The 26714-nt window shown below is 50.8% G+C and overlaps 3 protein-coding genes across 9 annotated transcripts in view; 1 reads left to right on the plus strand and 2 right to left on the minus strand.

The window, feature by feature from the left end:
- Nucleotides 1–7: 7 nt before the first annotated feature.
- P4HTM (prolyl 4-hydroxylase, transmembrane) lies at nt 8–18382 on the minus strand. Its single transcript, XM_074603242.1, has 9 exons — nt 18045–18382; nt 17883–17964; nt 8432–8622; nt 7302–7398; nt 5051–5213; nt 3243–3428; nt 2723–2813; nt 2046–2169; nt 8–353 (listed from the first exon to the last, which is right to left on the minus strand). Exons 1-9 carry the CDS (start codon nt 18309–18311, stop codon nt 145–147), a joined length of 1410 nt encoding a protein of 469 aa, XP_074459343.1. The 5' UTR covers nt 18312–18382; the 3' UTR covers nt 8–144.
- LOC141749563 (secreted frizzled-related protein 5-like) lies at nt 10790–14213 on the plus strand. Its single transcript, XM_074603243.1, has 4 exons — nt 10790–11115; nt 11860–12032; nt 12940–13026; nt 13879–14213. Exons 1-4 carry the CDS (start codon nt 10790–10792, stop codon nt 14211–14213), a joined length of 921 nt encoding a protein of 306 aa, XP_074459344.1.
- A 2550-nt stretch (nt 18383–20932) lies between the features above and the next one.
- The window catches only part of ARIH2 (ariadne RBR E3 ubiquitin protein ligase 2), a 32873-nt gene continuing 27091 nt past the window's right edge, over nt 20933–26714 (minus strand). For 6 of the 7 annotated variants that reach the window (XM_074603088.1, XM_074603091.1, XM_074603089.1 and 3 more), the window contains 5 exons: nt 25368–25519; nt 24146–24289; nt 23732–23800; nt 22750–22833; nt 20933–22303 (listed from right to left, as the gene is read on the minus strand). In XM_074603088.1, the coding sequence (XP_074459189.1) occupies nt 22232–22303; nt 22750–22833; nt 23732–23800; nt 24146–24289; nt 25368–25519 (521 nt within the window). In that variant the 3' untranslated portion in view covers nt 20933–22231. The remainder of the gene's footprint in view (nt 22304–22749; nt 22834–23731; nt 23801–24145; nt 24290–25367; nt 25520–26714) is intronic. The other variant, XR_012589372.1, reaches the window with a different exon arrangement.

Here is a 26714-nt window from a genome sequence, read left to right on the forward strand (position 1 = left end):
GCACCGCCCCTCTCGCTCCACCCTTTATTGGCGCGCGACGCGGCCCCGCCCCCCCCGCCCAGCGCGGGAAAAGGCCACGTGCGCGCGGTCGGGCCCGCCGCCACTCCTGTCGCCCCCCTGTCCCCCCCTCCTCCGTCCCCTTCCCTACAGCTCCAGGTGCACCCCGCTGTAGGCTTTATCCACCGTCCACTCGCCCGGCCCGGCCCCCGCGTAGCGCTCCATCTCCTGCTGGAACTGCTGCTGCCGGCGGCGGTTGGGGTCCACGTTGATCCAGTTGTTGGCAATCCACTTGGTGCCTTGGGTGACCAGGCAGCCCCCGTGCAGGGCAAAGTCATCCAGCTCCCCCACCCAGCCTGCCGAACAAAAAAACCAGACAAACCATTAAGAAGCAGGGAGGAGTGCTGCGGCACCCCAAGGAAAGGCACCCGCTCCCCCGCCCGCAGCACCCGCTTGGGTTGTAGCTCAGTGACAGCTTGCAGGACTTGGCCGCTCCCGGCGCCTCTCCATCTTGGTGCCATCCCACCCTAGCACCTATGAGGTTCCCAAATACAAAATGCTCATCTCCACCCAGCACAAGGGGCTCTCACATTCTGCACCACAGCTGCTGTTTCTCAGCTCCTTCTCTGGAGTAGGTCCAGAGGAGGCCACGGAGATGATCAGAGAGCTGGAGCACCTCTCCTACGAAGACAAGCTGAGAGAGTTGGGGTTGTTCAGCCTGGAGAAAAGAAGGCTCCAGGGAGACCCTATAGCAGCCTTCCAGTATCTGAAGAGCGCTTACAAGAAAGCTGGAGAGGGACTTTTTACAAGGATGAGGGTTAATGGCTTCAAACTGGAAGAGGGGAGATTTAGATTAGATATCAGAAAGAAATATTTCACTATGAGGGTGGTGAGACACTGGCACAAGGTTGCCCAGAAAAGCTGTGGATGCCCCATCCCTGGAGGTGTTCGAGGCCAGGCTGGAAGAGGCTTGGAGCAGCCTGCTCTGGTGGGAGGTGTCCCTGCCCTGGGGCTGGAACCAGAAGATCTTTAAGGTCCCTTCCAGCCTAAACCATTCTCTGATTCCCAAAAGCGGAGGCTGGCATGGAAGAGACAGGTGCTGCTGCTAGAAGGCCCATGGAAGTCAGAGGCTCTCGGCCATATTAGAGGTTGGATTTCAGCAGTTCTAAATGACCCTCTCTTTACAGAGGTACTACGTTTTTTCTGTGTCAGACTTGCATCGGCAGCCGCCTTCCATTTAGGAACAATTTGCTCATAAAAACACAACAGGGCTCTTCTTACAGGAGACTGATGGTCTTGATATTATCATCCAACAGCCCAAATGCTGGTCTTCTGACCTCCTCTGTGGATTTTCTGGAGATGGAAACATGGGCTGCTCCCAGGGGAGCTGGGATGCCATACTTCTTCCTCCCACCACTGCTCAAAATCTGCTGTCAAAGCACTCTGGAGTCATACTCACCAGCAGCCTGGAAGATTCATGTCAATCCCCCAGCCTGGCTGTCAGAGAAAACCGCGCTGCACTTTATGAGAAAAACAGCCCCAAGGACACATCTCATCACGCTGCGGCTGAGCCATAAAGCAGGAGTCGGCCCCAAGCACGGCAGAGCCTCGCGCGGGGCGGGCCATGCCTCCCTGTGCTGCAGAGCTGATGGCCGTGCCTTTGTCTACCTCCCCTCCCCACCCCTTTGGGCAACACCACATCAGTGAAACATTTTCAATTGCAGACCAAGTTCCAGCAGGAGTTTCAGCTCGCACAGCGGGATGGGAGGCAGCTGGCGATGGCTAGTGCAGCCAAGGTCTTTGTTTGCTAGCTACTCCCGTCCCCCAAAGGCATCAGGAGCCACTGACCTACTGCCTGTAAACAAAGGCCTTTCAGAGTCAGGAAGCTCCTACCCAGCTGGTGACAAGTAGGCTCTACAGTTCCCACTAGCAGGCAGCTACCACCCTTTGACTCTCTTCTGAGCTCCCAGCTGCCACAAGAAGATCACGGCTGTCACCTCCTGCAGTCCTACCCCTCCCAAGACCCGAGTCTTGAAACAGGACCACACCTTCTCCATCTGACAGGTAGTTGTACCAGAAGACAGCAGTGCCTTGCTGAGGTTTCACTCGCAAATTGCCCTTGTCGCAGTTTTTCCGAGTATCTCGCAGGTCAACGTCGTTCTGGATCAAAGACTGGCAAGAAACCACAGAGAAGGTGTCGCAAATGGGGCTGGAATGAAGTGCACGCACTGGGCTGCCTCCGCTGCCAGCCGTCATCCTGCCCTTTGCCTGAACGCTCCACAGGAACAGCTCAAGGCTGACGCTGGGCAGGGCCAGGCTTTCACAACCCACCCGGAGCAGCCAGTTTCAGCCCCCCTGGAGGTCCGTGACCTGGTTCTGAGCAGCCACCCATTCCTTTAACATGTCACATGACAGGAGCACAACATACCTCCTGCCAAGATTTAGTCTGAGGAAACCTGCCCAGAGAGAAGCGAGCAGGACCCGTGTTACGGCAGCAAGGCCAACAGACCGCTCCTCACGCCTCTGAGCAGGGAGAGGTGCAGGTGTCAAAGCCCTGCGCCTCTTCCCTTGGCCTCAGAGGGACACAGGTTCCCCATGTTCTAGCTACGAAGGTTAACGTCCACCAACCTCACACACCAGACCCCTTCTGCAGCCACAGCGAATAAAGATGTTCAAAGAGGGACTCAAAATCCCCCGGAGTAACATATAAGCAAAATTCATTTACCATCTCTTCGTATGTCCTGTTATCAGCTATAGGAAAGACTGTTTCGCCTCCCCCAGTCACGTTGTTCAGGTAGAACAGCACTGTCACATACCTGCAAGACAGAGTGGCTGTCAGGGGACACAACTGGATCAGGAGGGGATGCAGCGGGGCTGTCCATACCCTGCCCCTCCACCATACACACAGCAGTTCCTCCAAGACATCACAAGACAAGTGATTTACATCATCACATTTTCTCCAAGGACAAGACCAGGACAACAAAGAAAATCCCCTCCCACAACCTTGAGAGTGTGTTTCTAGCCTCTGGTGGGGATGGTCCAGCGGTTCTGCAGAACGACTCTGCCCTCTTCATGCGTACCCAAAGGAATCACCCATCTCCCCCTTCAAACCCCTTCATGCCAGCGATCTCCAGAGCTGGTTTGCGAGCCCACAACCTGAGCGCCGAGCCCCACGCGAGGTGAGGCAAACAGCTCTCCACACCTCTTCTCTAACACGTTCCAGGTTGTGCCAAAGCAGACCTTACCGGCAGGAGGTCTCAAAGGCAGTGCTTTCATTGGCGACCAGCTTGGTGTGGCTGCAGGCAGTCTCGGGGAAGACGGGGCCACTGTCCATGTGGGCATGGTAGTGCCCTCCTTGGTCGTACCGCACAACCTGGAGGGGCTCGCTGTGCTCCACAATCTCAGGGGGCAAGCGAGTCAGGCGCATTACCCTGGGGAAGAGGAGTGCAGAGCAGGTGAGGGGAAAGCACCATCACCCTGGTCAGCCACTACTCCCAAGCACCGGATAAATCCAGAGAAAGATAACCCCCTTCCCCAACAGACCGGAGAGACGGATGGGCTGCAGCAAGCATATCAAGAGATAACTAGGTCCTTACAGATCTGTTGGACCATCAGCATCAGCTCAGAAAGTCCTCGTCAAGGTTAATAAAAAAACCAAAACAAAACCGAAGGGTGCATCTCCATCAGGACTGCGCTCAGGAAGACTTTGATTGCTCAGCAAGATCCCTTCTGTGTGTGTCCCTGGAGCCTTCATGTGCCATCTCATCGCTTCTCTGGACTCCTGCACACCACCTACGGACCTCGGGGACAGTCAGCAAAGCACAGGGCCCCTGCTGAGAGTGAACGAGAGACTAGCTCTAGGAATATTCTTGTCACCTAACTCACCTTTCCCTGTTGCCTTTTCAGCAGGCTCCCCCCAGGGCAGAGGGGCACGGGAAGTGATCAAGGAGACCGGAACCCTCCTGCTCTGGGATTTTTCCGCTGCTACATCTGAGATCATCCCCAAGGCAAGCAGGTACCTCTTGAGACCTGCCAAAGAACACTCAGAGCTCTGAGAATTCAGACTGATGATGCCCTCCGGGCAAGCGCAAGGGGAACGTGGCACCCAGGCAGGATGTCAAAGCTCCTCCCCAGGCACCGCATGGTCCCAGGGACGATGGTAACAGCCTCCTTCAGTGCTATGTCTTCATGTCCTCGTAACACTGTCCAGCTGAAGACTGTAAAAGTAGTATGCCGATGCCTGTGTGTGCTGGCTAGCTGGCACGGAGAAGGTGGCAGCCACAGTCTGCTCTAATCAAGGCAATATGCGACCCCATTCTCCCTCTGGAATGTACTGAAGAAAAGGAGTGGCCAACAGCCATTTTCAAGCCTCGGGACAGATTTCACCCACCCATATCCTGGGCGAGGACCAGCACCACAAGAACAAGAGTCTCCAGCCAATTATCCGAAACTCACCACAGATAAACGATTTGGCCAGTGTGATGGGTTTGATGCTTCCCAGTACCAAATCTGACATGAAAGGAAAGGTAAGAGGTTCTCCTGTCTGCCGTGAGCTGCCCCGCAATACGTGTGCTTGGAGCATTAAACTAACTCATCTTACTTGAGATGAAGTTGTGCTTGTTAAAAAGTCAGCTCTGAACAGCTAAGACAGATTTCAGTGAAATGCATGAGTAACTAAAGAAAATGACAGTAACTACTGGCACCCAGACAGCATTGGAAACGGGCAGTTTCTCCCAGTAAGCTCATTTACTAATTAGAATGAATTATTTCATATAATGCCAAGTCTTCTTGGTTTTATAGGGCTGTTCCCAAAAGTGAATGGAGACGCTGAAAGGTTTGATTTTTCTTTTTCCTTTTCCATGGGACAATACAAATTCTTGTTCTAATGAAAACCTCCTCTCCCCATTCCGTGTCTGTGTTCATTGCTCTTTATACTCCAAAGACTTTCACGCAATTAGGAAGTGTGAATATCAGCACGTCTGCCACTGCCTCTCCCAGCACAGGTGGTCCTCGTGCCTACACAAACCCAACCGCCCGGCTGCCTGGCCCTTACCTTTGGCGTATGGCTCTCATCACCTGGTGTGCCCCCTCGCCCTGGTACAGCCAGGTGTGCTGGCTGTTGCGCACCAAGTCACTCATCTTCACTTTCTGGCTTCCCATGTACTTGTGGAAATCACGGATATTTAGTTGTTTGAACTCCTCCAAACTCAGCACACCTACAGGAAGAGAGGAAAAGCCGACTGACTCTGGTGCAGGTAATAGTTCTTAGCGTCCTGCAGTCAGAGAAACCACCGGCTGAGGGCACTGCAGAAACTGCCTTCCTCAAACAAACTCCATTCAGGGTCCCCCACTGTGCCCACCACGGGCTGCACCCCGCGAGCGCAGGGTTACGGGCCCCAGCAATGCTCTCACCTTTAGTGGAGTAGAGAGCAGACAGCAACCTGCAAAAGTGAACCCTTAGCTGCTGTGCAAGGTCAGCACTGGGACAGGCAAAATACCATTCTGAACTTTGAAAAGCTCCTCAAATACACAAACCAATCCATCAAAAGAGAGAAATAGCCACTGCGGTTCTAACACAGGCAATGCCGCAGCGAAAAAAGCCTGTGCCACCTGATGCCTTGGGGCTTGTTACTTACGTATTTAAACAGACACGTTTAAGAGCACAGTGGGACACCTCAGACTGCATTTTCTACAAGACCTTGCATGGTAAGTTAAAAAAGCCAAACCCAAAACAAGTGGTGCATTCCTCCGCATTTGTGTAATTGTAAAACATGAGTGAGAAATACAACAGAGTATGATCTTGCGTAAGTAGAAATAACAGAAAAGTGATAGGTAACAAGTGGTTTCTACTAAAACAGGTATTTCTTGTTTGCACTCAACTGGACTCGGCAAGGGATGGACTTTTGCCTTTGTCGGCTTCAGAAAAATCCTCATATTTGTTGTTGCCCCTTTCTGGAGAAGGAAGCCCCGCACTGAGGATCAGGTCCCCGGGACTGGAGCATAAGGAGCGCTGCAGCGTGCTGCCGGGCAGCCAGCAGCCACTGTGGGCTGCGAGTGGAGCTCGCTCAGGCAGCAAACCCAGTGCTGCTGTGGTGCCAGGTCTGCTCCCCGAGCACACAGCACCCTCCGGCAGGAGGAAGGGACAGCCACCAGGGTCAGCCTGGGACAGTTCCTCAGGTGCCTGTGGTTGTGACCAAATTATCCAGACCATTATTATTTCTAGTGTCTTTCTGTCCCCACTTCCCCTTACTCCACACAGTCTTCGATGATGCAGTGCCACATCCAGGTTGCGACCTGGTCTCTCAGTGTCACGTACCAATCTAACAACGGGGGGAAGCAGCTCTCTGGAACCATGGTCCTGCCAAGAGCACTTTAACAGGACCTTTCATTTGTTAATGTCCAGAACAGTGGAAAAGCCACCGAGGACTCGGTCATACGCTCCTAACCCTGCCAAGAATGCCACCAGCCTGGAGGAGCGGGGCACAGGGTGCCCTCCGGATATGTAGGCATTCACATGGATAGAGCTTCAACCCCAAACCAGCTCCTCCTGGGCAGCTCTCAACGCCAGGTCACTGGAAAAGAGCACGCAGAGCCTGTGCGTTCACTTAATTTGATTAGGAAATGGAAAGTTGCTTAATTGAGGGCACTCTAATTAGAGCAGCAGAGGTTAGAGTGCGTGTCCGGACCAGCAGGAGCCCTCGGAAGACCAGGGGCAGGAAGTGCAGAAGTGGCCTCATGGAATACAGTGAGTTTACAGCGGCAGAGATGGGGGGTCAGCAACAAAGGCTGACCAACAAGACCACCCTCACCTCTGCTTACACTGCCCTCCCCCGACAGTGCTGCGGCGCTCCCAGCCTGCTGCAGAGGTCTCCCTGAAAGCAGGAGGGGTGCACCTTAAAACCTGCAGCCCAGATAACAAGAGCTACATAGTCAGAGCCAGAGCCATCTCTCAGACCACAGGAGCAGAAGTGCACCCTGTGACATTGTGGCACAAACTAAGGCAGGTCTGACAGGGGAGAGGGAGTGCAGAGTCTTGTTCTGGTCCTGCTTCTGCAATATCCAAGCCCAGGCGGTGGAACTAGTCTGCTGCTAGACTGGTGATGAAGGGGCAGGAGTGCTCCGATGAGAGGTTCACACTGATTTTACTTTTCTGTGAAGGTCTCTGAAGCAGCGTTATTTTCCTTTGAAGAACACAGCCAGAGAAAGAGGCCTAGGCAGGGACCTGGCTCTTGCTCTGCCCCGCATGGCTGGGCGAGGAGTCCAGCCTGCTGAGGGCAAAGGGATTGCCATGGAGCTGCTCTTACCGTTCCCATCAGGATCAGCCTTGACTGCAGTGTACATCTCCCGGATGTTTTCAGGGGTCATCCACCTGCCGTTCCCAAGCCGTGTGTGGGTCAACACCTGAAATTCAGAAATGGATCAATACCAGGCACTGGTTTCTCATACTAAGGAAACCCTGCAGATCCCCTGCTTGAGGCCTGGCGGGCTCTCCTCCGCAGAGCATCGGCCAGCCAGGCATCAGCACGTCTCTGCAGAAAGAAGATTGGAGGGGGAATCATCTGGCAGCCACACACAGTGTGTGGCTGATGCACGCTGTTATTTCCAGTTTAGGTCATGGCAAACGACTGCTGGGACTCGGTTAACCAGTCCTGAAGTGGAGGGGCCACAGCTCTTTCTCTTGAAGGGAAAGTAAAGCTATTAATGATAAAAGTGAATGCTTTTACTTGCCCAAGATAAGAGCTTGGAACAAAACGCTTCCTTTCCATGTGGACAGAGAGATGCAGTATCCTGGAGAGCTCTCAGCAGGCTCTGACCTCCAGAGAAAGGATCCTTGCACAGTTGTCCCTGGCACAGTTCCCCATACTCCACAACACTTGCTGCCCACAGGACGTTACACACCCCCAGCCCCACCTGAAAAGGGAGCCTGGGGAGGGACATCCTTGAACTGCCAGCGCCTGCCCCGATGCACCCTGCCATACAAGGCAAGGGTGCTGAAGGGCTGTGGACACGGTGCTCATTATCCCTCTCCAGGGTCATTATAGGGGTGGCTTTGCTGATGTCTGGCCAACTGAACACAGTCAGTCCCCACAGGCTGCACAAAGCAGCGCCTACGCTACAAACTCACTTCCCCAGGACACCCAGCAAGAGGAAACCCACAGCAAAAGGGACTTTTCACCCAGCATGTTCAAAACACACATCTCCTGCCAAGGACTGTTTCTGCCTCCCAATAGCATGACAACTGCTGCACATTTCCCCAGAAACTTCCATGCTGAAGGTCAGCTTAAGTCTTGAGACATAAAATTAAACAAAAACTGATTGGTGTATACTGGGGTCTGTCCCTACCCAAGCACAACAGTAATCAAGAGACCATCTGAGGAGGTGACCTGCCAGAGAGTCCCCCAGCAAACCTCTCCGGGTCTGTCCCACACTCTACCTCTTTGAGCTGCAGCTGCCCGTCCTGATTGTGGTCCAGCAGATTGAAAATGTCCATCTGGCTGATTTCTATCATTTCCATGGCTTCCTCGTAGTCATCTGTTGGTAGGATCTGGCTCTTCTGCAGCCCCTTCAGCTGTGCCAGATGGACGATGAGCTTGCACTCTTCCTCCGTCAGGAAGTTGGGAATTTCTGCAGCAAAAGTGTGAGCAGCAACAGAGACTGAGGAACTGTTACAGCGGGACCCCATACTGATGGCAGGCCACTCGGAAGAAAGAAAAAAAAAAAAAAAAAAAAAAGAGGTGGGGGGGAAATTTAGACTCTACCTAAGTTTGGTACATTCAAACACATCCACCTTTCTAAAAGAAGAGGTCTCAAAGAGCACACACCACACACCTGAGCTGCTGGAAGCGGGTATTTTTACAGCAGCAGTTCCTAAATGTTTGGATCCAGGGGTCAAGCCTTTAAACTCTCTCGCAGATACCACAATGGACAAAGGAGTGAACAAACACATGCATATCACCATATATTATCACTTCAAAGGTGACATGTGGATCACAGTCTGGGAACTGCTGCTTTACAGGAAGGGAGGCCAAAACCTTTACGGTGGGCAGCAGTGATGGCCAGGGTTTCAGGCTTCCTTGCTGTCACGTGGAGAGGACAGCACTTTGAACAAAAGCAACGCCTTTCAGGAGAACGTGGCACAGTGCTCTCCTGTGAAACTCAAACAGTGAGGAGGCAACTTCCAAGCTTATTCCCACTCATTCCCTTTATCCCCCACTAAAACGGTCTTCAAATGCAATATTAAAGGGGAAGACACTGCACATGGTGGATGCCACGCTCCACACCCAGGTAGCATCCCGGTATCACCCGCTTTCCTTTGCAGCAATCAGGAAACACCAGGATCGCAAGCAAATTTAAATGCAGAGAAATCCACCGACAACTATGAGGCGATGAGATTTCTAACTGCTTGGTGCACTGGGCACACACTTGCGAAGTGCTGGCGAGGTCCTGCTCCACAGCACAGTTACACCGTGGCCCAGCAGGTTGAGAAGATTCTTCTGGTAGACGTCTGTCACTGCTACGGTGACCTTGTTACCAGCTGCTGAGACTTTTTGAAGAGGGAAAGAAAAAACCACCAAAGCAGGACAGGTTTAAGTGCTCTTGGGCCAAAGGTCCTGCTCTCCAAATCGCAGCCCCCTAGAGCTCCTGCAGGCATGTGCCAAGGACACATTACATCTCCACTACAGCAGGAATCCTCAAAGCCAGCGGGAGGAAAAAAAATGGTTAATTACTTCCATGACCTTAAATCAACCCCATCAGCTCAAACTGTCAATAAGCAGTTGGCTTCTTGCTAAGTACAGACCAGAACTAGCGCTGGAGAGAATGAGATGTTCCTGGGAAGCCCCAGACACACAATGCAGCCGGCTGTATCCGTAACACCCTCCAAGGAAACAATTTCCGCCACAGGCAGCGCAGGGTCCTTGTGCCAGAGGACGCTGCAGAGCCGGAGCTTCCGCTGGCTGGTTTGAACCTCATGGCACAGCACCAGGTCCGAATGAACCGTACGCTCTGGCAAGCAACGCCCCCAGTATTTCCAGTTCCCCAAACTGGGCTACAATAATGATGGCTTCTGGAATCTTAATTACATGCTGGAGGAAGGACAATCCCACTCTTCAGCGGTAGTAACGGGATTTCGTAATGAAGTAAAAATTCTGTTAACCGGAAAGCACGCTCTGTCACGCAGGTTGCAAGGTGAGGGGGTTTCCAGCTAAGCGCTGCCAATCCCATCTGCAAACAGCCTGGCTCCACAGCTGCAAATTAGTTCCTCTCTACCCTCAGCTCTCTGAAACGGTTAACTTCTGGCTGTGAGACCATCCTATCTCTCTGCCCGCTCAACAATAGATCCAGCTAAACAAATGCCTCCTAATTGACTTTGAGCAACACTTGATTGCTTTTACAAAAAACAAAAGAGAGGAAAACATTGGGGTTTATGAAATAATGACTAATCCTGGAGCAAGAGAAAGGGGATGGGTTGGAGCACTGGTGTCAAACAGAGATTCAATCTCGGCTGAAAGAGCCCCAAGACACATGGGCCAAGTCATTCATCCCTCCCCAACTGCCCTCATTTCCACACCTGCTGATCTAAGCCAAACCCCTGCTAAAATCCAAACAATCAGGGCCGCTGGCAAACGAAAATTGGAGCATTGTCTTCCCCATGAGGGCTCTGAAAGGGCCGCGCTTAATGAGGATGGATTGACAGAGAGGTGGCTCTTAGGCTATAAAAGGCATCCTGCAGTCGGGAGCAGCTCAGTCCAGGGTGCGCTGCCCATTCGTCCACTCCCAGCTTGCTCCGAGCATGGTCACAGCCCACCGCAGGCAAGCCTCGAGATCGGGTGGCCCATGGCTACTGGGTCTCCTGGCACGTCTGCTGCTCTGGGGCTCTCCAGGAGCCTGGGCAAGCTACCTGAGGAGATCCTCCAGCTGCACGCCCATTCCACTCCGCATGGCCTTGTGCTATGACATCGGCTACTCCGAGATGAGGATTCCTAACCTGCTGGAGCACGAGACCATGACAGAAGTGATCCAGCAGTCTTCCAGCTGGCTGCCCTTGCTGGCCAGGGAGTGCCACCCAGACGCAAGGATTTTCCTCTGCTCCCTCTTTGCACCAATCTGCTTGGACAGGTAAGATGTTTTTACAAATTATTTCAACTGTAGCAAGTAACACTCTCCAACAGCACAACTGCATTTGCTTCCCGAGAGAAAATGCGCGAAATCTCAGCACAGTCCCCAAGAAGCCATGCTGCCCCCCTCAGCAAGGGGCAATTGGATTACCCAGCAGGGACCTTCCATCTGACAGTGAAACAGGAGCATTTAATCTTGCAGGAACAGAAGCATTATGTTCCCTCCTCTGGATTTCCCTGCTCTCCCACCCCAGGCACTGCTGCTGTCTCCCCGGCTGCGCCCCTCGCACGCCGCAGCAGCTGCTGGCACCCACAGGCTTCACCTCCCACCTCCCCTGCAGCCCCCTTTCCCGGCTCCTGCCCTGACCACACAAGGGCTTCCTCAGCCCGACAGTGCCAGCACCAGGGAGGAATCCTCAGTTCTGAGGTGCAGCTGTCAAAGGACAGAGCTGCTAAGGAAATCAGGTATTTCATTAGGCACCTGTAAAGGCAAGGAGGCTTTGCACAAATAGAGAAGATCCCTGGACAGAGGCAGGGCTTCTGGCAGCAACCTGTATCGAATGGCCTCATCCCTCCCATCCTCAGAAAGTCCTCATTTGCCTCCTGGGCATGAATATTCAAAAGACATCAAAGCCCCCAAAAAAGCCCTTGCTAGCACTACAGTGCGCAACATGCGGTGCCAGAGCTTAACCCTCAGCCTGCTGCCATGAGTCCAGAGGTACTGCAACCCCTGTCCCCTCCCCAGGCTCATCTACCCCTGCCGCAGCCTCTGCGAAGCCGTCAAGAGAAGCTGCGCACCCGTCATGGCTTGTTACGGCTACCCCTGGCCCGAAATCCTCAACTGCAACAAGTTCCCTGCGGATCATGAACTGTGCATCGCAGCAGTCTCCATGGATGAAAATTCATCGAGCAGGAGAAGTAAGGGGTTTTTTTAACTCATATGTTTTCCCGTATGTAACCCTGAAAGCCTGTTTCTTCTTCGCGTTCCTAATGCTTCTGGTTTTAAGCCATAATTTACAAAAATTATGTAGAAATCTTAATTTTGTTCTCTCTGGGAACTCCACCACGTCTAGAAAATTAGTGTAACATTGACTGCAGCTTGTTCCCCTCTCTACTGTATTCATGAGCTCCCTGGGTGCCATCAGAGCAGGCAGGGTTTGGGGCAGGGGGAAGGAATTGCTGTAAAAGCCTAATGCTCAGTCACAGCGTGAGAGCTCCTGGTGTGCAGGCTCCAGGCGATGAGATGTGCTTCCAGCAGAGCTGAGGAGCTGCAGCCCTCATCTTTCAGCTGTGTCCAGGGTTTAAAAACATGCAAAGAGAAATGTTTTGCAAGCCTTCTCTTTAAACATTAGGAAACACAACAAAGGGGCATAAGCCTCTTGCAGACATGAGTTACACAAGAAAAAAATCTTTAAGACTAAATTAAACACCCAGATAGTGATGAACACTGGGGGAGATTTGAGAGCAGTTAAGGGGAGAACAGACGCCTCATTTCAGCATCATTGATGGAGCCTGGCCATACCAATGGCATTACTGTTTCATCCAAACTAGGAGATCTTCAGTAAGCATTTTCACTGCTGCTTTAACATGCAGCAACACACCCAAGCCTAAACAAAGCACGACAAGCAGGTCTGCCCCAGCCACAGAAAGGAGAGCTTAACAGTTCCCACCCTGGCAGGCTAAGCTGTCTCTCCAGGGACTGGGCAGCTCAGGAGGAAGCACCACGTCGAAACAGCAAGCCACCACTCGCAGATCTCAAAATTGCATTACGTCTTTTCCAGTGACGCTTGACAAGGGTATTATAACCAAATTTCTGTTGCAGCAGTGCCCCGAGCCAGCTGCAAGGATTGCGAGCTTGAGGAGGCCAGCACTGCCAGGGAGATCCTTGAAAACCTCTGCGCCAATGATTTTGGTGAGTAACCCTCCTCCTCCTCCGTTCAGTTGCTGCTGTTCCCTCCAGCAGCCAAGCAGCAGCACAGATAGAAAATGGCTTTGCCATAACAAACTGACTTGGAGGAACTGCAGCTTTTACAGCAGATCACAGAGATTTTCAGGTCCCTACTCACCTGTTAGGTAGCAGGAGGGCGCAGCTCCAGGCAGCACCGAAGGTGAAGAACTGCTTTATTTCTGTGGTCTCTGATTTGATTTTGGTCCGTGGCTGATAAATATAAGCACTACTCTGGTTTTCCTTTGGAGAGCAACATTTCAATCAATGCCCGTATAAAAAACCCTCAGCAAACTCCACATTAGCTGTTTCAAACTTCAGGACCGTTGTTCTAATAATGCGACTCTCCCTCCCCTACCCCAAGCAGGTGGCAGAACTGGCTCTGGTCAACCAGCCGGCAGGAAGTTTTCAAGATACTGTCCTGAATTCAGGCACGCAACCTTCATGAAAAAAAAAAAAGTTAAAAATTCAAGGCTGCTGGCAGTCATGTCACTTCCTGAAATCCCAGCTCAGAGAAAAATCAAGTATTTTGCATCAGACCAGACTTGCTCTCACCCCTGCTTGCTAGAGGGTTTCCGCCCATGCAGCAGCACTGATACGCCTTTGCCACTCTCACGAGAAAAGCATAGTGAGAATAACGGTGTTCAACACCGGAAACTAACTTCAAATGAGAACTTTTACAAATTCATGGCAATTACAAGAGCTTGGATGGATGCGTCACCACATTACAGAAACAGCAAGAAAGCGTTGGCTGTGTCTTTAGGCAGGTAAGAGCTATGAAAAGTAAACAGAACTAACAGCTTTTTCCAACCCCTGCAGCAGTGAAAATCCGAATCCTGAGGAAGAACACGACCACCACCATCTCGGACTTCGACCTGGACCCCTCCAGGGTGGAGGTCCTGAAGCACGGCCCGCTCCTCAGAACCGAAATCCCCGCCAGGCTCCAGCAGTGGCTGGACATAGATGCTACGTGTGTCCACAACATCATGAGAGGCACTCACGCAGGGGTCTTTGTTGTAAGCGGTGAAGTACAGAGTGACAAAGTGGTGGTGAACAAGGCCTATGCCTGGCAGAAGAAGAACAGGAACCTGCACCAGGCGGTGCGGAGGTGGAAACATCACCGCTGCCCTGAACAGGCTGGCCGGAAGGTCTGAAAAATCTCAATTCCAACAATAAGAAACTGCTCCCTTCCCTATGGCTAGAAAACTCCTTTCCCTGGCAGTCGGTGTTTTGGAGATGTACAAACAATATTTTTAGGTGATTCAAAGCAGTCATAGTCCACAGATAGGACCTCATTACAGACCCTTGTTCTACTGAGACAGAGCTTAAGGATGCAGATTTAACATATTCCTCTTGCAAGGCTCTGCAGATCCAGGACTTGCAATGGACAGCTTCGTGTCACATCCAACGTCACAACAAAACTGAACTGAACTCCGCAGGCGAGCACAATCTGGAAGAGACCTGTCATAACAGTTCCTTCTAGTTCTCTTCATCACAGCTGATAGCCATTTCAGCTTCATTATTTGTCCCTGAGACATTGATGCTGCCCAAGTGCCTGCTTGCTTTCTGTCCAGAGAGTTTACATGAAAGCCTCCCTGACTGCTAACTGATGCTTTTTTATGTAATGGAGCAAATACTTTACTTTTAAACAGTCCGAGGTAAATTAAGGGGGAGAGGAACCCACGCAAGCAATGCCCAGCCCCTTAAAAAAAATGAGTGCTAAACTCTGCTCTTGAGCAGTCACTCAGGCTGTCCCTTCAGCTTGCTGCGCTAAGACTTGATGAGCATCCTCACACACAAAAGGAAACGGCCGTTCTGCAGCAGGAAAGGCACAAAGACAGCTGAGGGCTTCTGCATAACAGGGAAAACCATTTTTTAACATCAGAAATTCAATTTGGATCAGAAGATTCTGATAACTGGGGAACTACCGAAGACAGCACAAAAGCCTTGAGAAAGAGCAGAGCAGGAGTGGGACATCAGCCGGTTAAACCTCTGCTTTGGTGTGCAACAGCAGCTTTGCTTGGGACTCAGAGGTGAGCCCCGACCACAGCAGAGCAGGAGATACTTGCCATTCTGATACGGGGGGAGGAAGAAACATGATGCATCTGTCTGGCCTTCCCCCTGCATGCAAGGAAGAGAGAAAAGGTGGCAAAACTCAGTCTCACCAAATTCTCTGCAGCTCACTCTCTCACCCAAGGAAGCAGGGACTGTAACTCCCTCTGGGCTAAACACAGCTATAGTTCTACCCTCCAGACCACAGAGCAGAAACCAGCAAATCCCCAAATGAGAAAACAAGTCTGATTTATACTACCTAACAAAGCACTGTCAGTGGATAGTTTTCTATGGTGGATTCAACTTGGGATTCAAATAAGGGAGAAAACAGCTTTTGGATGAAACGCACTCAGCCTTGTTCATGACGCCTGCAGTCTTGGTTGTGGAGACAGCCACCCGGTTTGATGGAGACACATTGCCTCCCTGTGCTCGTAAAGCACACCAACAACCCATGATGAGATCTCTTCAGATTCAGCGTGGGCTCAGACAACCACTCAGACGCTTACACTGAAATTCAGCTGCGCCCTGACATTTGTGCAGTGATTACTTCTATTCCCTGAGGCTCAGAAGAAAAACACAGTGAGATTTCCTATTTTTATTCCTCCCCGCCGCCTTGTCTTGCAAACTGCCGCCCAATCCACAGAATCCGCTGCCAGGTGGTCCCTGCAATGGCAGTATCTTCTGAACAGACTGCGTTTGGAAAACACAACAGAACACATAAAAGCTCTGAAGGTTGAAAAGGCTTTGTCTGATACTTGTTTTCCATTAATAGGATTATTTGATTACTAGTGTTTCCTAACTAAAAAGTGCACAGATGGTCTGACTTACAAGCTTTAGAAATGATGTCTCGTAGCCAGAGGGGGGAAAAAAATAGGGCAGGGACTTTTTCAGAGCTCCACGGAATACACTTGGGTCCAATGCAGATGACTTACCCACATTTAAAAAACAAACCGCAAGTTCCCCTATGGTGTCCAGTGCCATGCTCCAAAGCACAGAGCTCACATTAAATCATTAACGAGCCGTCTGCTGCTGTAGTCCCACTACAGCCTGTTCTGCTGAAAGCAAAGATCAGAGACCAACCACTTATTTCCTTAAATTGGCTCTCACATACCGCAACACTTTGTCTTCAGTAAAATCCCCAGAAATTCAAGAGTCCTTCTTTGCTAGCAACTTCTGGGTTTGTAACACAACTCAGTTCAATACACACTTCCACTAATTTAAACACCAGAGATGCAATAAATCAGGTTTTTAAAACCAGTTTAGATTGTTACTGTTTGCACAGATAGAGAAGTCTCTGGAAGTCTTTTAAAGTCAGAGCGGGCTCCTGGCAGGTTCATCCGGGAGATAAGAGCTGTCTTGCAACTTGCAGTTTCTAAATTAAGGGACTCCCTATCAGAGGACAAAGGAGAAGAGACTCGGGTGGCATCTCAAATGATGAATGTCCGGCGCTGCCCATGATACCGTCCTCAGGGAGCAAAGCTTCCCTCAGAAACCATGGAGGTACCAGAGTGATAAGCTGAAAGTTGTGGGATTAGTGCTGCTGGGACAAACCTGCCTTTTCTCAACTTCAGCACCCTCCTTGCAGGCCTGTCACTTAAGCAGCACCAGCAGGGCAGAGAAAGTGGAAACAGGAGTTTTTCCCAAGTGAAAAGCAGAGCAATTGCCCCAGGCCGTGGTTCTGGTAATGATGCCAGCTTTGCGAATGCTGTGGGATATCAGTTCCAGGTTAGCGTGTCTGTTTACTGAATGTCAGACAGAAATCCACTTAGAAATTTGCAAACCATGAGTACCACCTATGTAGAAATGAAAGAAGAACTTTGTATATTTCTTCCAGATACTTTTTTGCATTAAAGGAGTTTAATAAGAAACCTATCTGATTTATGGGCAGACTTTCAGTATGTATAGTCTACTTGGAATCATAAAAAAAACCCTCTTATATTATTGAGAAAGCATCTAAGGAAGGCTCTCAATGCTAGCTTTTCAGAGACAACAGGTCTTCTGACCTTGCAGTAGTAGGAATTTTGTAATTATCTGTTCCAAAAAATTAATTTTTGTATTCTCAGTGGATTTCCATAACACAGAGTTCAATTAATGAGACTTTACCAGCCTGAGCAAAAACCACAGAACGGTAAAGAAGGTTTTAAAATATCTGAAAGATGGATGTCATGGGGTTGTGTAGCAGAGCAGCCAGAAATAAAGATAAATCTAGAACAGGACGCAGAATGATGGAAGACGCTAAGTCTATCAGTTCTGTTACTTATTTCCTCAGCACTGAAACATCGACGCTAAATTGCTTTATCATCATTTATTACCAAAAGTTTGGGCATCTCTTGTCCTTTCCTAATACTGAGCAGCTTCTCCGAGGTCCTCTTCAGTGATCTTCTGTCTATTCATGGTATTTTAAAGAGAATCTGAAAAACCTGGAAAGGTTAATCTTCCAAATCCTTCTAAACAGGCCACCCAGAACATGTAACCTCTGTGGATACTGTATCGAAACACCTTAAACAAAATCACCCGCTTTTTCAAGGGAGGCCCAAGGTAAAGCGGCACAGGGAGGAAAAGTCAGCACGAGAAAAGTCATTCTCCCCCGATGGGGCGTGAGAGCGGCGGGTGTGAGACAGACACCCCGATACCCGTTGTCAGACGGTGCCCCCCCGCCGTTAGGGCAGCGCGAGCGGCGGAAACCTCCGGGCACCCACGGGCCAGCCGTGGGGGAGGCCCCGACAGGAGGCCGGGGGCGGGGGGAGCGTGTCGGCGGTGCCGGTACTCACCGAAAAGGAGCGGCTTGAGGCTGAGGGTCCGCACGGCGTGGGCCCTGCCTGGCACCAGCTCCACCCGCTGCGTGTGGCCCACCTGCGGGGAGAGCAGCGGTTCAGCGGCGGCGGCGGCGCAGCCCCGGTCCCCCGTCCACACCACCCCTGTCGCGGCCTTGCCTTGATGCCCTCCAAGCGCGGCAGGGCGCGGGCGGGAGAAGCCGGCGGCAGCGGCGGCGGCGGCGGCGGGGGAGCGGCGGGCGGCCCTCCGGTCTCTCCGGCGCTGAGGTGAACGAAGAGCAGCAGCCCCAAAACGTTGAGGACGTAGAGGTGGGCGAAGACCATGAGGACGAGGAAGTAGGGCCGCGAACAGACGGGACGCGGGCGGCCACCCGGCGGGCCGGGCAGCGGGGGACCGTCCGCCCGCTCCGCCGCCGCCGCCGCCATGGCGCCCCCCGGCCCGCCAGGCCTCGCCCGTCACCACGGCAACCGCACGGCGTGCTGCGTCATCGCGCCGCGGGGGCGGGGCCAGCGCGCAACGGGGGGGCGGAGTCAGGTTCCCTGACTCCGCCCCCTCGTTGCGCGCTGGCCCCGCCCCCGCGGCGCCCCCCGCCCCCTCCCGCGCAAAAAGAGCCGGGAAACCTCAAAAAGTTAGAAAGTCACAATTTATTTCAAATAAACCAAGGCCACACCTCCGGCAAAACCCTCTCCCGGGGGGGGTGGGGGGGTGGGGGTAGGGGTGTGTGTTCCCACCGCCCCTCTCCGGTGCTTGGGAGGGCGAGGAAAGGAATTCGCAGAACAAGTGCCTCGTTTAAAAATAAAGTTCTATTATTTTTTAATTTTGTTGTTGTTGTTTTGTTTTTTTTTTTTTAACCCCACCCGCTTAAAAAGTCTAAAATCGAGAGTGCGAGACTATAGTACAGAAACCTCCTGCTGCCCCTGTCCGCAGGGCCTTCGCCGGGGGCGCGGAGCAGCAGTCATGCAGTTTACGACGTCAGTAGAAAAAAAAAAAAATAATGTTGTTGGTAAAAGTCCGGGAAGCCTGAGGACTGTTAGAGATGAGGCAGCCAACGCACTAAACACAAGCGAAGCCGAAATCAAAAGAGTAATCGGATGCAAGGATGGAGAGGTGTCAGGCGGGCGCAGGAGCTGGAAACAAGTGCAAAAAGGGAAAAAAAAAAAAAAGAGAGCAAACATTCCACATCTGTAGCAGTAACGCACCAAAGGGAATCTTGTACCTCAGCGTTAACGGCTCCTGAGCCATTTTCTATCCACCTACATTCATGTACCCTTGGTGACTCGAACAGGGACGCGTACCTATTAGAGGGGAAAAAACTGTCCTTGTCTCAGTGTCGAGAGCTCCTGTTTCCGTCCCGTCACCTGCCTCTCGAGCAGCGTCGTCGGTCACTTCACACAAAGAGCCAATGATCCCCTGTGCTTCGCAGGTTTCCTCGGAGCCTACGCCTTTCCGTACGACACCGACACCGGCGTCACCTGCCTGGGCTGCGCAGGGAAGTCGGTTCTGCTGTTTTCCCAGAGCACAGAAACGGGATCTGCGCGCGCAAACCAGGACCTCCACCACCGGCAGAAAGGGTGTTTTGTTTTCTTTTAAATTAAAAGGAACTGCCGACGAAGCTCTAGCTTCAGAAAACGTGAAAGAATTAGGGGGTGCACTGTGCAACAGGCATTACTGTTCCTTTGCCACGCGGCTCAGAGTCTGCTCGGGAGGTTTGGCCGCAGCTGCACGCTCTGGCCCGCCTACAAACAAGGGTTCACAGCAAAGCACGTTGTGGGGGCACGGGAGAGGGAGGGAGGGAAGGGCAGTGAGACAAAACCCCATTCTCATCTAGCTCGAAGCTGGACAATGATGTGACAGAAGTGAGAGCTCTCTGGGACTAGGAAACTCCACGCACCTGTTCTGCAAAGAGATTCGGTGTTACGCTAGTTACATTTAGACAAGAAGAACACCAGCTTTTATCCTAATTAGTACTTTGCATGTTACGTTTTTAAAGAACAGTTTAAACATTGGTTCTACGCCCTGCACGCTGCTGGGTCTCAGCAGCCTTCCCCCGCGCTACCCCTTCCCCTGGGCCCAGCATGCCCAGACTCCGGCAATGGCTGGGGAAGGAAGGGGAGAGGAAGGAGGAGACCGACCTCCAGAATATATCAGGAGGAGGGCACAAAGAGGCTGCTGCTGGGGGCAGAGGATGGAGTGAACTCAGGAGACAGCGGCTGGAGCAAGGATGTGCCTACCCCGACGGCTCCAGCCTAGAGGGGAGCCAGAAGAGGAGAGAGCAGGGACACGAGGAGCCCCAGTTAACGGAGCAGGAAGCAGCACCGCTCCCAGAAAACAGGGACTCCCTCCCTCCCTCCCTCCCTCTCCCACGTTCCCTGGCTCCAGCCACCTCTCCGCAACCCTGCTCTGCCCTCAGCCGCTCTGTTGTAACCCCCACTCTGCCACCAGCAGCTCTTGGCCGGTACGTTCCCCGTTCCCTGAGGACACATCCCACAGCAGGGAAGGGAGGGAGAGAGGAAGGAAAAGGCCTCTCAGTTTGAACGTTTCCTCTGCGTACAACAAGCACAGCCACGGGATTAGCTCCTGTGACACCTACTCCTCTTCTAAACTGATTCGTCTCGCTTGTTAAATGCATCTGCCCAATTATACGTGCTGTTAATACTTGGCTCACGCGTCTCAGGTACATGAAAAAGGCTCCAACAGCAGAGTTCGCTTATTCTGACATGCAGGAATTTAGCACTGCCCTCCCCCCCCGCCCCCAGTTTAATCTTTGCCAAGTGGCATTATGTAGAGCAACAGAGTACACAGGGATGCGTCAAAGGCAACACTTCCACATATGGCATGGAAGAGAATCCCATGAGTTCCCCGCTGAGGTGAAGATTTCCTCAAATCGGAGACTCCGGCTCCACCTTACTGGCTGCAAACGGCGTGTTCCTGGTGCAGGTGGCATACGTGCCTGTGAAATCTCAACGTGTGGCCTGCTTCCTGTAGCAAACAGGCAAGCATCAGCATTTACGTAACCTTTTTCATGTTAACCCCTACTAAGATGAACTAGGTTTTCATATTTTTATTTTAGTGTATATTTTACATTAGAAAAAAGAATGTTAATAAAAAAGCTCCACATGCTCCTAACAACCAATTTTCTGATAAGTCCCCACCAGTATCAATACTAATATACAAATAAATTAATTTTGCTAGTTAATTTTCAGCCTGGCTCGGTGCAGGCTCTGCACAAGCAGTGCACCTGTATTCAAGTGCCCGTCCACATCGCCGACGTGTGCCAGGGAGTGTGTCGTACATAATCTTTCCTCCTCATAATGTAGCGGTGTTTAGTCTCACCTTGACGAATGGGATCAAATTTTCTCAGCCATGTTACCCAGCAGGCACAAATAATCTTTACCAGGCTGCATGGCACTGTTAAAACATGGATTGTTTCACTCTGCAAAAGCCCCAAGCCTTGATTAACAACTGTATGCTACTATTCCCTCATCACTCACTTTGGCAATACAACACCCTCCCCACAAAAACAAGTAAAGCAAAAATCTACATGGAAGACCTAAAATTCATCAAACGCAGAACCTGGCCTGACTCAAGGCATATCCCCCAGCGTTAACCTGGTCTCTCCCCTACAATTCCTCTGTTTGCTTTTGTTTGTGTAGCGGGATTTTGCACAGCTGATTTACAAGAAAAGAGATGTCAGATGTAATCATCCTAAATCACGGCCACTGCTGGTACTGTCGGGTCAGACACAGCAGCAGCCACTCTTAACACCAGCCGCTCTCCTCGTGCAATGCCAATGCTACAATGCCCTGGTTAAAGGAGCATCGGGAAATTTAGCTGAGATATTTTGTAACCTCCTTCAGCGCCGAGGAGGATTTTTGGGTCAGAGGAAGGGAGAGGGAGAAGGGGAAAAGCCCATTAAATTTACAAGCAGATTAAGGAAAAACACTCCACTGCCAATTTATTTTTAAAAAGGGTTGTGTGTTATTCTAAGGTTTGTCTGTATAATTGTACAACCGTTGAAAATTACATAAATTGTAATGATCTAATACTATTAACAGCCATTCAGAGAAAAACTCCCTCCCCTTCTGAAACCATCAAGGGCAGGAGGGAAATGTCCCAGGAAATATGCCAATCTGAATTCTGGCCTCTAGCCTGGCAGAAACAGAAACAGAAAGATAAGAGAACAAACTGGACTAAGATGTGGTGTTTGCATGTGTCTGACTTGCAAGGGGAGGGGTGGCTTTGTCCTTGGCCGTGTTCTCCCAGAGGCAGTGCCTGCTTATCCCGGTGAAGCTGCCATCACTTCACTCGCTGCTCTCACCCCTGCACTTCGTCACTTCCTCCTGTCTTATGTGTCATGGAAGTCTTTCAGCAGGGTCCTCCGTCTCTGCTCTGCTATGTGCATCTGATTCTCTAAGTCCTGGTAAAACAGAAGGTAGAAACTGTTAGCAAGAACTCCCTAGAGAAGAGCTCATTTTCTTCAGGGAGAGACTACGCTCCAGCCTGAGAAGCACCAACCTTCCCACTTCACACGCGCTCTGAATCACAAGATCGCAGATCCTTTTCCTTTTGACGTGGGCTCCCGCTCCGTCTAAAAAGCTACGCACTTAAGGAATCTGCTCTTCACCAGTGGGCTACACGCAGCTTCCTCCAGAGCTTTGTTGGTCCCAATTCAGTTTGCAGGACTCACTACAGCCCTCCCTCCTCTCCCATATGGCATCGAGCTCTCCAACACCCACTGGCTAAAGGGGAGATTCTGGATCTAGCTTCTCAGCACCCTCACTCGACTGCCTTAGCGCTCCTGCAGAAGTGTTAAGCCCAACAAACAAAATCTGTCCAGCAGGACTAAGCAAGCAGGACACTCACCCCTCTGTCGTAGCTGTCTGCTCGCTCCACCTTCCATGAGAGATTTTCAATTTCAGCTTCCAGCTGGGCCTGCTGGTACTCAAACTGCAAAGAGCGAAATTAAAGACAGCAACAAGAAACTAGTTTAGTGGAGCAGTTTCTTACCACCCATTACACTTGAGGAGCAGACAAGTGTGTTCTGCTGACAGCTGTGCTGGCAGAGCAGGTTTGCGCCTCCTCCTTCAGCTACACAGCATCACCTCTTCCAGGGGTTTCTTGTGTAAGCGCTCCCCAGCCCACATCACTCAAAAATAACCTGGTCAGCCTAAAAACACTGCAAGTGACAGATATCTCCTAACTCAGCTCATTTTGCCATAAACACGTCAAGAAATGCTCTTGTGAGCAGATCTGCAGGCAGAGCAGAGGGATTGTTAACCACTGCTGGGAGCAGTAACTTGTTCCACTGGCACAGTTGGACCCAGAAGAGAACATCTGTCCACAGCCTCAGAGACCACATATGATGCTATGGGGAGAGATTGGATAACAGGTTTTACTGGACAACTGAGTCAAACAACCAACCTCTTCAGTGAATCCAGGGCTATTTTTGGACACGTCCAGCTCATGGGATGCTCCAAGCCAGCAAGAAACTTACAGCTGGAATAAAAAGCAAAGCTACACCCTGATTCAGGGATGGAAAAGCTCTCCTCCAGCAGCTCTTCACATAAAATATGGCCCACGGCGCTGTGATAAGTCTTACCAAGGAACAAATGCACACTTCCCAGGCAGTGCTGCCCTGGGAAAATAATGTAATGTATCAGAGGACTGAGCTGCTGGTGAACTCGAAGTGAAGAGGAAAGGTGCAAAACCACCTATTATTTGACCTATCCTTACCTCACGCTCAGGACTAATATTTCAGACACTGCCAAGCTCTGGAATTCAGCCCAGCATGTTGCCAGCTACACCCCAAAAAACTATCAGCCAAAAAAGAGCAAAAGCATCTTACCAGTTTCTTTCTGGGACCAGACTCCATGTAGTAGGCATATGGATATGTGTACTGCAGGGTGTAACGACACTGTTGGGGAGTGGGAGGAAGAGAAAGAAAAGAAAGGTAAGAGTCTCAGACTTGGAAGTCAGCACAGTCACATTTGTGTGACCACCCTGGGCTAAGAAGCTACCTTCTGGCAAGGATGACGGGACGCTTCATGGTGGAATTTCCTACACCTTCCTTGGAAGTACTTGTGCAGCTAAAGTGTAACAGAGGTCACTTCCATGTGATTTTTGGCTAGTTCGTGTCCTAGACCAGAGGTACTGTCCCACATACTCACAACCCCTAAATTCCCTTCCTCACTCGGTGTTGTGAATTTAGTATTCTGGTGTGTGTTCTCTTCTCTGTGCCAAACAAGCCACAATGACTCACCTTTGCAAGTAATTTTGCAGCATTTTGTAGGTATTGCCAGTCTATCCATGTTCCCAAGTTGTTCATAACTCTTTCTTGGATTTTCTCCTGGATTCGTTGGTACGTCTGTGCCTCCAGCTGCAAGCTTTTATTGTGATTCTCCCACTGCAAGGGGTGGGGGTGGGGAAACGGGGAAAGAAAAAACGGCATGAGACCAGAATATGGCTGCTGTAAAAGCACAAGCTCTAGCAAGCAGAAATTGAAGTGGGGCAGGAGTCCAGCAAGGCAAGACATGCTGTGGGAAAGAACAGCAGGGCAGCACCTCCAGTAGCAAGTGGCGGCGGCCGTATACAAGAGACTGACAGCAGCAACGAGCAGGGAACAAACCCAGCTCTTCGGAGTGGGAACGCCCTCTGGTTGCACAATGACCTTGTGTCTAATAAGATGGAAAGTAACGGTGATTCCCCTACTTAAAGGGTTTCTATAGAAAGGTGAAGAGTTTAAATTAACATTTAACATGGGCTCAGTGAACTCCAACATCCATGTGCACATTGTAAACGCGGCCATTTCCCAAAGCCTATTGGTCTGGAGAGCCAGGAACGAACACATTTCTTTTACCACGGGACCTGGCTCACGGTGTGAAGAATAAACTCATTTTAAAGGGGAAACAAGTGAAATGCAGCAGCATTGAACCTCTACCATGTTCTCTTCTAGAGACGCTGGTCTAGGATTGCACTGTGTGGCCAGGTGCATCGAGCCTGCTGTATGGACAGAGGTGCTCTGACTGCAACTTTTAAAAACGCGATTACATGAAAATTTAGGAAAACTTTGGCACAGTCAATGGAGTATTGAACACGGCAGAATTTATTTACTCTTTGTCTCTATAAAGACATACTGCAAGGAACTGAAGTTCCCCGATCCTGGAAGGAAGTGATTGGAGCAGTATCTATGTGGCGCAGCAGCACCCAGCCTACAGGGAAACAGCAGGGTGGCACACAAGTAATTCTGATCATCTCTAGCACAAGGAAATACAGGAGCGAGTATGTTTTGCTTTGGGTAGGACATTACTGGTTTGGATGCGACTCTCAGGGCAGGATTTTGAGTAAAAAACCACAGGGACTGAAAATCCTGCACAGATTCTCTTTGGGCAGTTTCTTGCATGGAGATTGCTGGCAATGACCTTTGCACCAGGCAGGGAGCATTAAAAGGCTACAGCAGCTCTGGCCAAGGAGATGTCTCCTACCCTCTCAAAATAGAACAAGTACTTCTTAAGGGCCTCCCTGGCCTGTGCTTGCTGACTCTGGTTTACAATATCAGGATTCTCTTTGTACCGACTGCATTCGTAGTACTCGCTGCCGTGAGTCTTCCAGTCTCCCAGACACATCCAGCAGAAATCTGCAGAAAACAGTGAAAAACCCACTGTGATGCACAGGAGACACAGCCCATCTGTTTTCAGATATTTCTGCTAAGCCAAGAAACACATACATTTTGTATCATCTTGCATAATGGAACACAATAGTGAGCCAAAAATATCTTGAAGATTTTAATTGTACTGCCTCCCGTGCAACTACGGAAAGTAAATCCCGATGTGCTGCATCGTGTACACCAAGACCAATGGGCAGAACTGTACATGTGCTCTGCACAGGCTGCCGCTCTAGATTAAAGAAGAGGAAGGCTGCAGTCTTATTTGTGAGTTGTAACCTCCCCACCACTGGCACACCGCCCCATGCGGACCTCCAGCTGAATAAAATATGAACAATCAAATCCAAAAGTGAACTAACTCATGCAAAAGAAAGTCTGCCCTCAGTTCTATTGAGGAGGGCACGGCCCAGGTAACCTCAGGTATCAGTGGTTTATGACACTTCAAGTTAGGAGCCACCGAATTGGGAATAAAGTGGAGGAAAGAGAGCAATAGCAAAACCCGCGTGACAGTTTCCTGATTTCAGAGCAAGGCTGTGAGTGTCCTGCTGGGAAGGAAAAAGATGGAGATTAAGTTGCTCCAATAGGAATCACTTCCGTGCGACTCATAAGAAGAGACTGAAATTTGTGTTTCCAGAGTTCACCAGCCTTCTCGAGTGCTAGTCACCACGGTACCGTGGCACTTGCTTGCTCACCCTTGTCACAGAGCTCCATCAAATCACGTCCAGTGCCGCTGAGGACCCCAAAGCAAAGGAAATGAGAGAGGACAGTAATCTTTAATCATCTTCCAAATTAGGTTCTGACGCTATAATACTTCCTGGTGGCACACTTAACTTAGAAGGCTGAATACAAACTATCTCACTCCAAGGCAACAGAAATTAATTCTGCCATGAAAAGACAAGTGCAAGAACAGGCTGTCATTTTGTAGGACTGCACAATGGGCCAAAGACACTCAGGCTGCTAATTGCACAGGGGTGGACTGCGAAGTCCAACAGATAATGTTACGCAGAACAATTCACGGCTCCTGCAGTTTCATCTGGGTCGAAGCTCATTATTTCCATCACTAAGCAGAAGGACTTAAGCTGATCTGAGGAAATGGCTCAGTTCTGCCAGTATTTTCAGCTGATGACAAATACAATTACACGGAAAGCATTTACTACGTCTCCTCTGA

Source organism: Larus michahellis, chromosome 10 (assembly GCF_964199755.1).
Source record: "Larus michahellis chromosome 10, bLarMic1.1, whole genome shotgun sequence".
NCBI classification, from domain to species: domain Eukaryota; kingdom Metazoa; phylum Chordata; class Aves; order Charadriiformes; family Laridae; genus Larus; species Larus michahellis.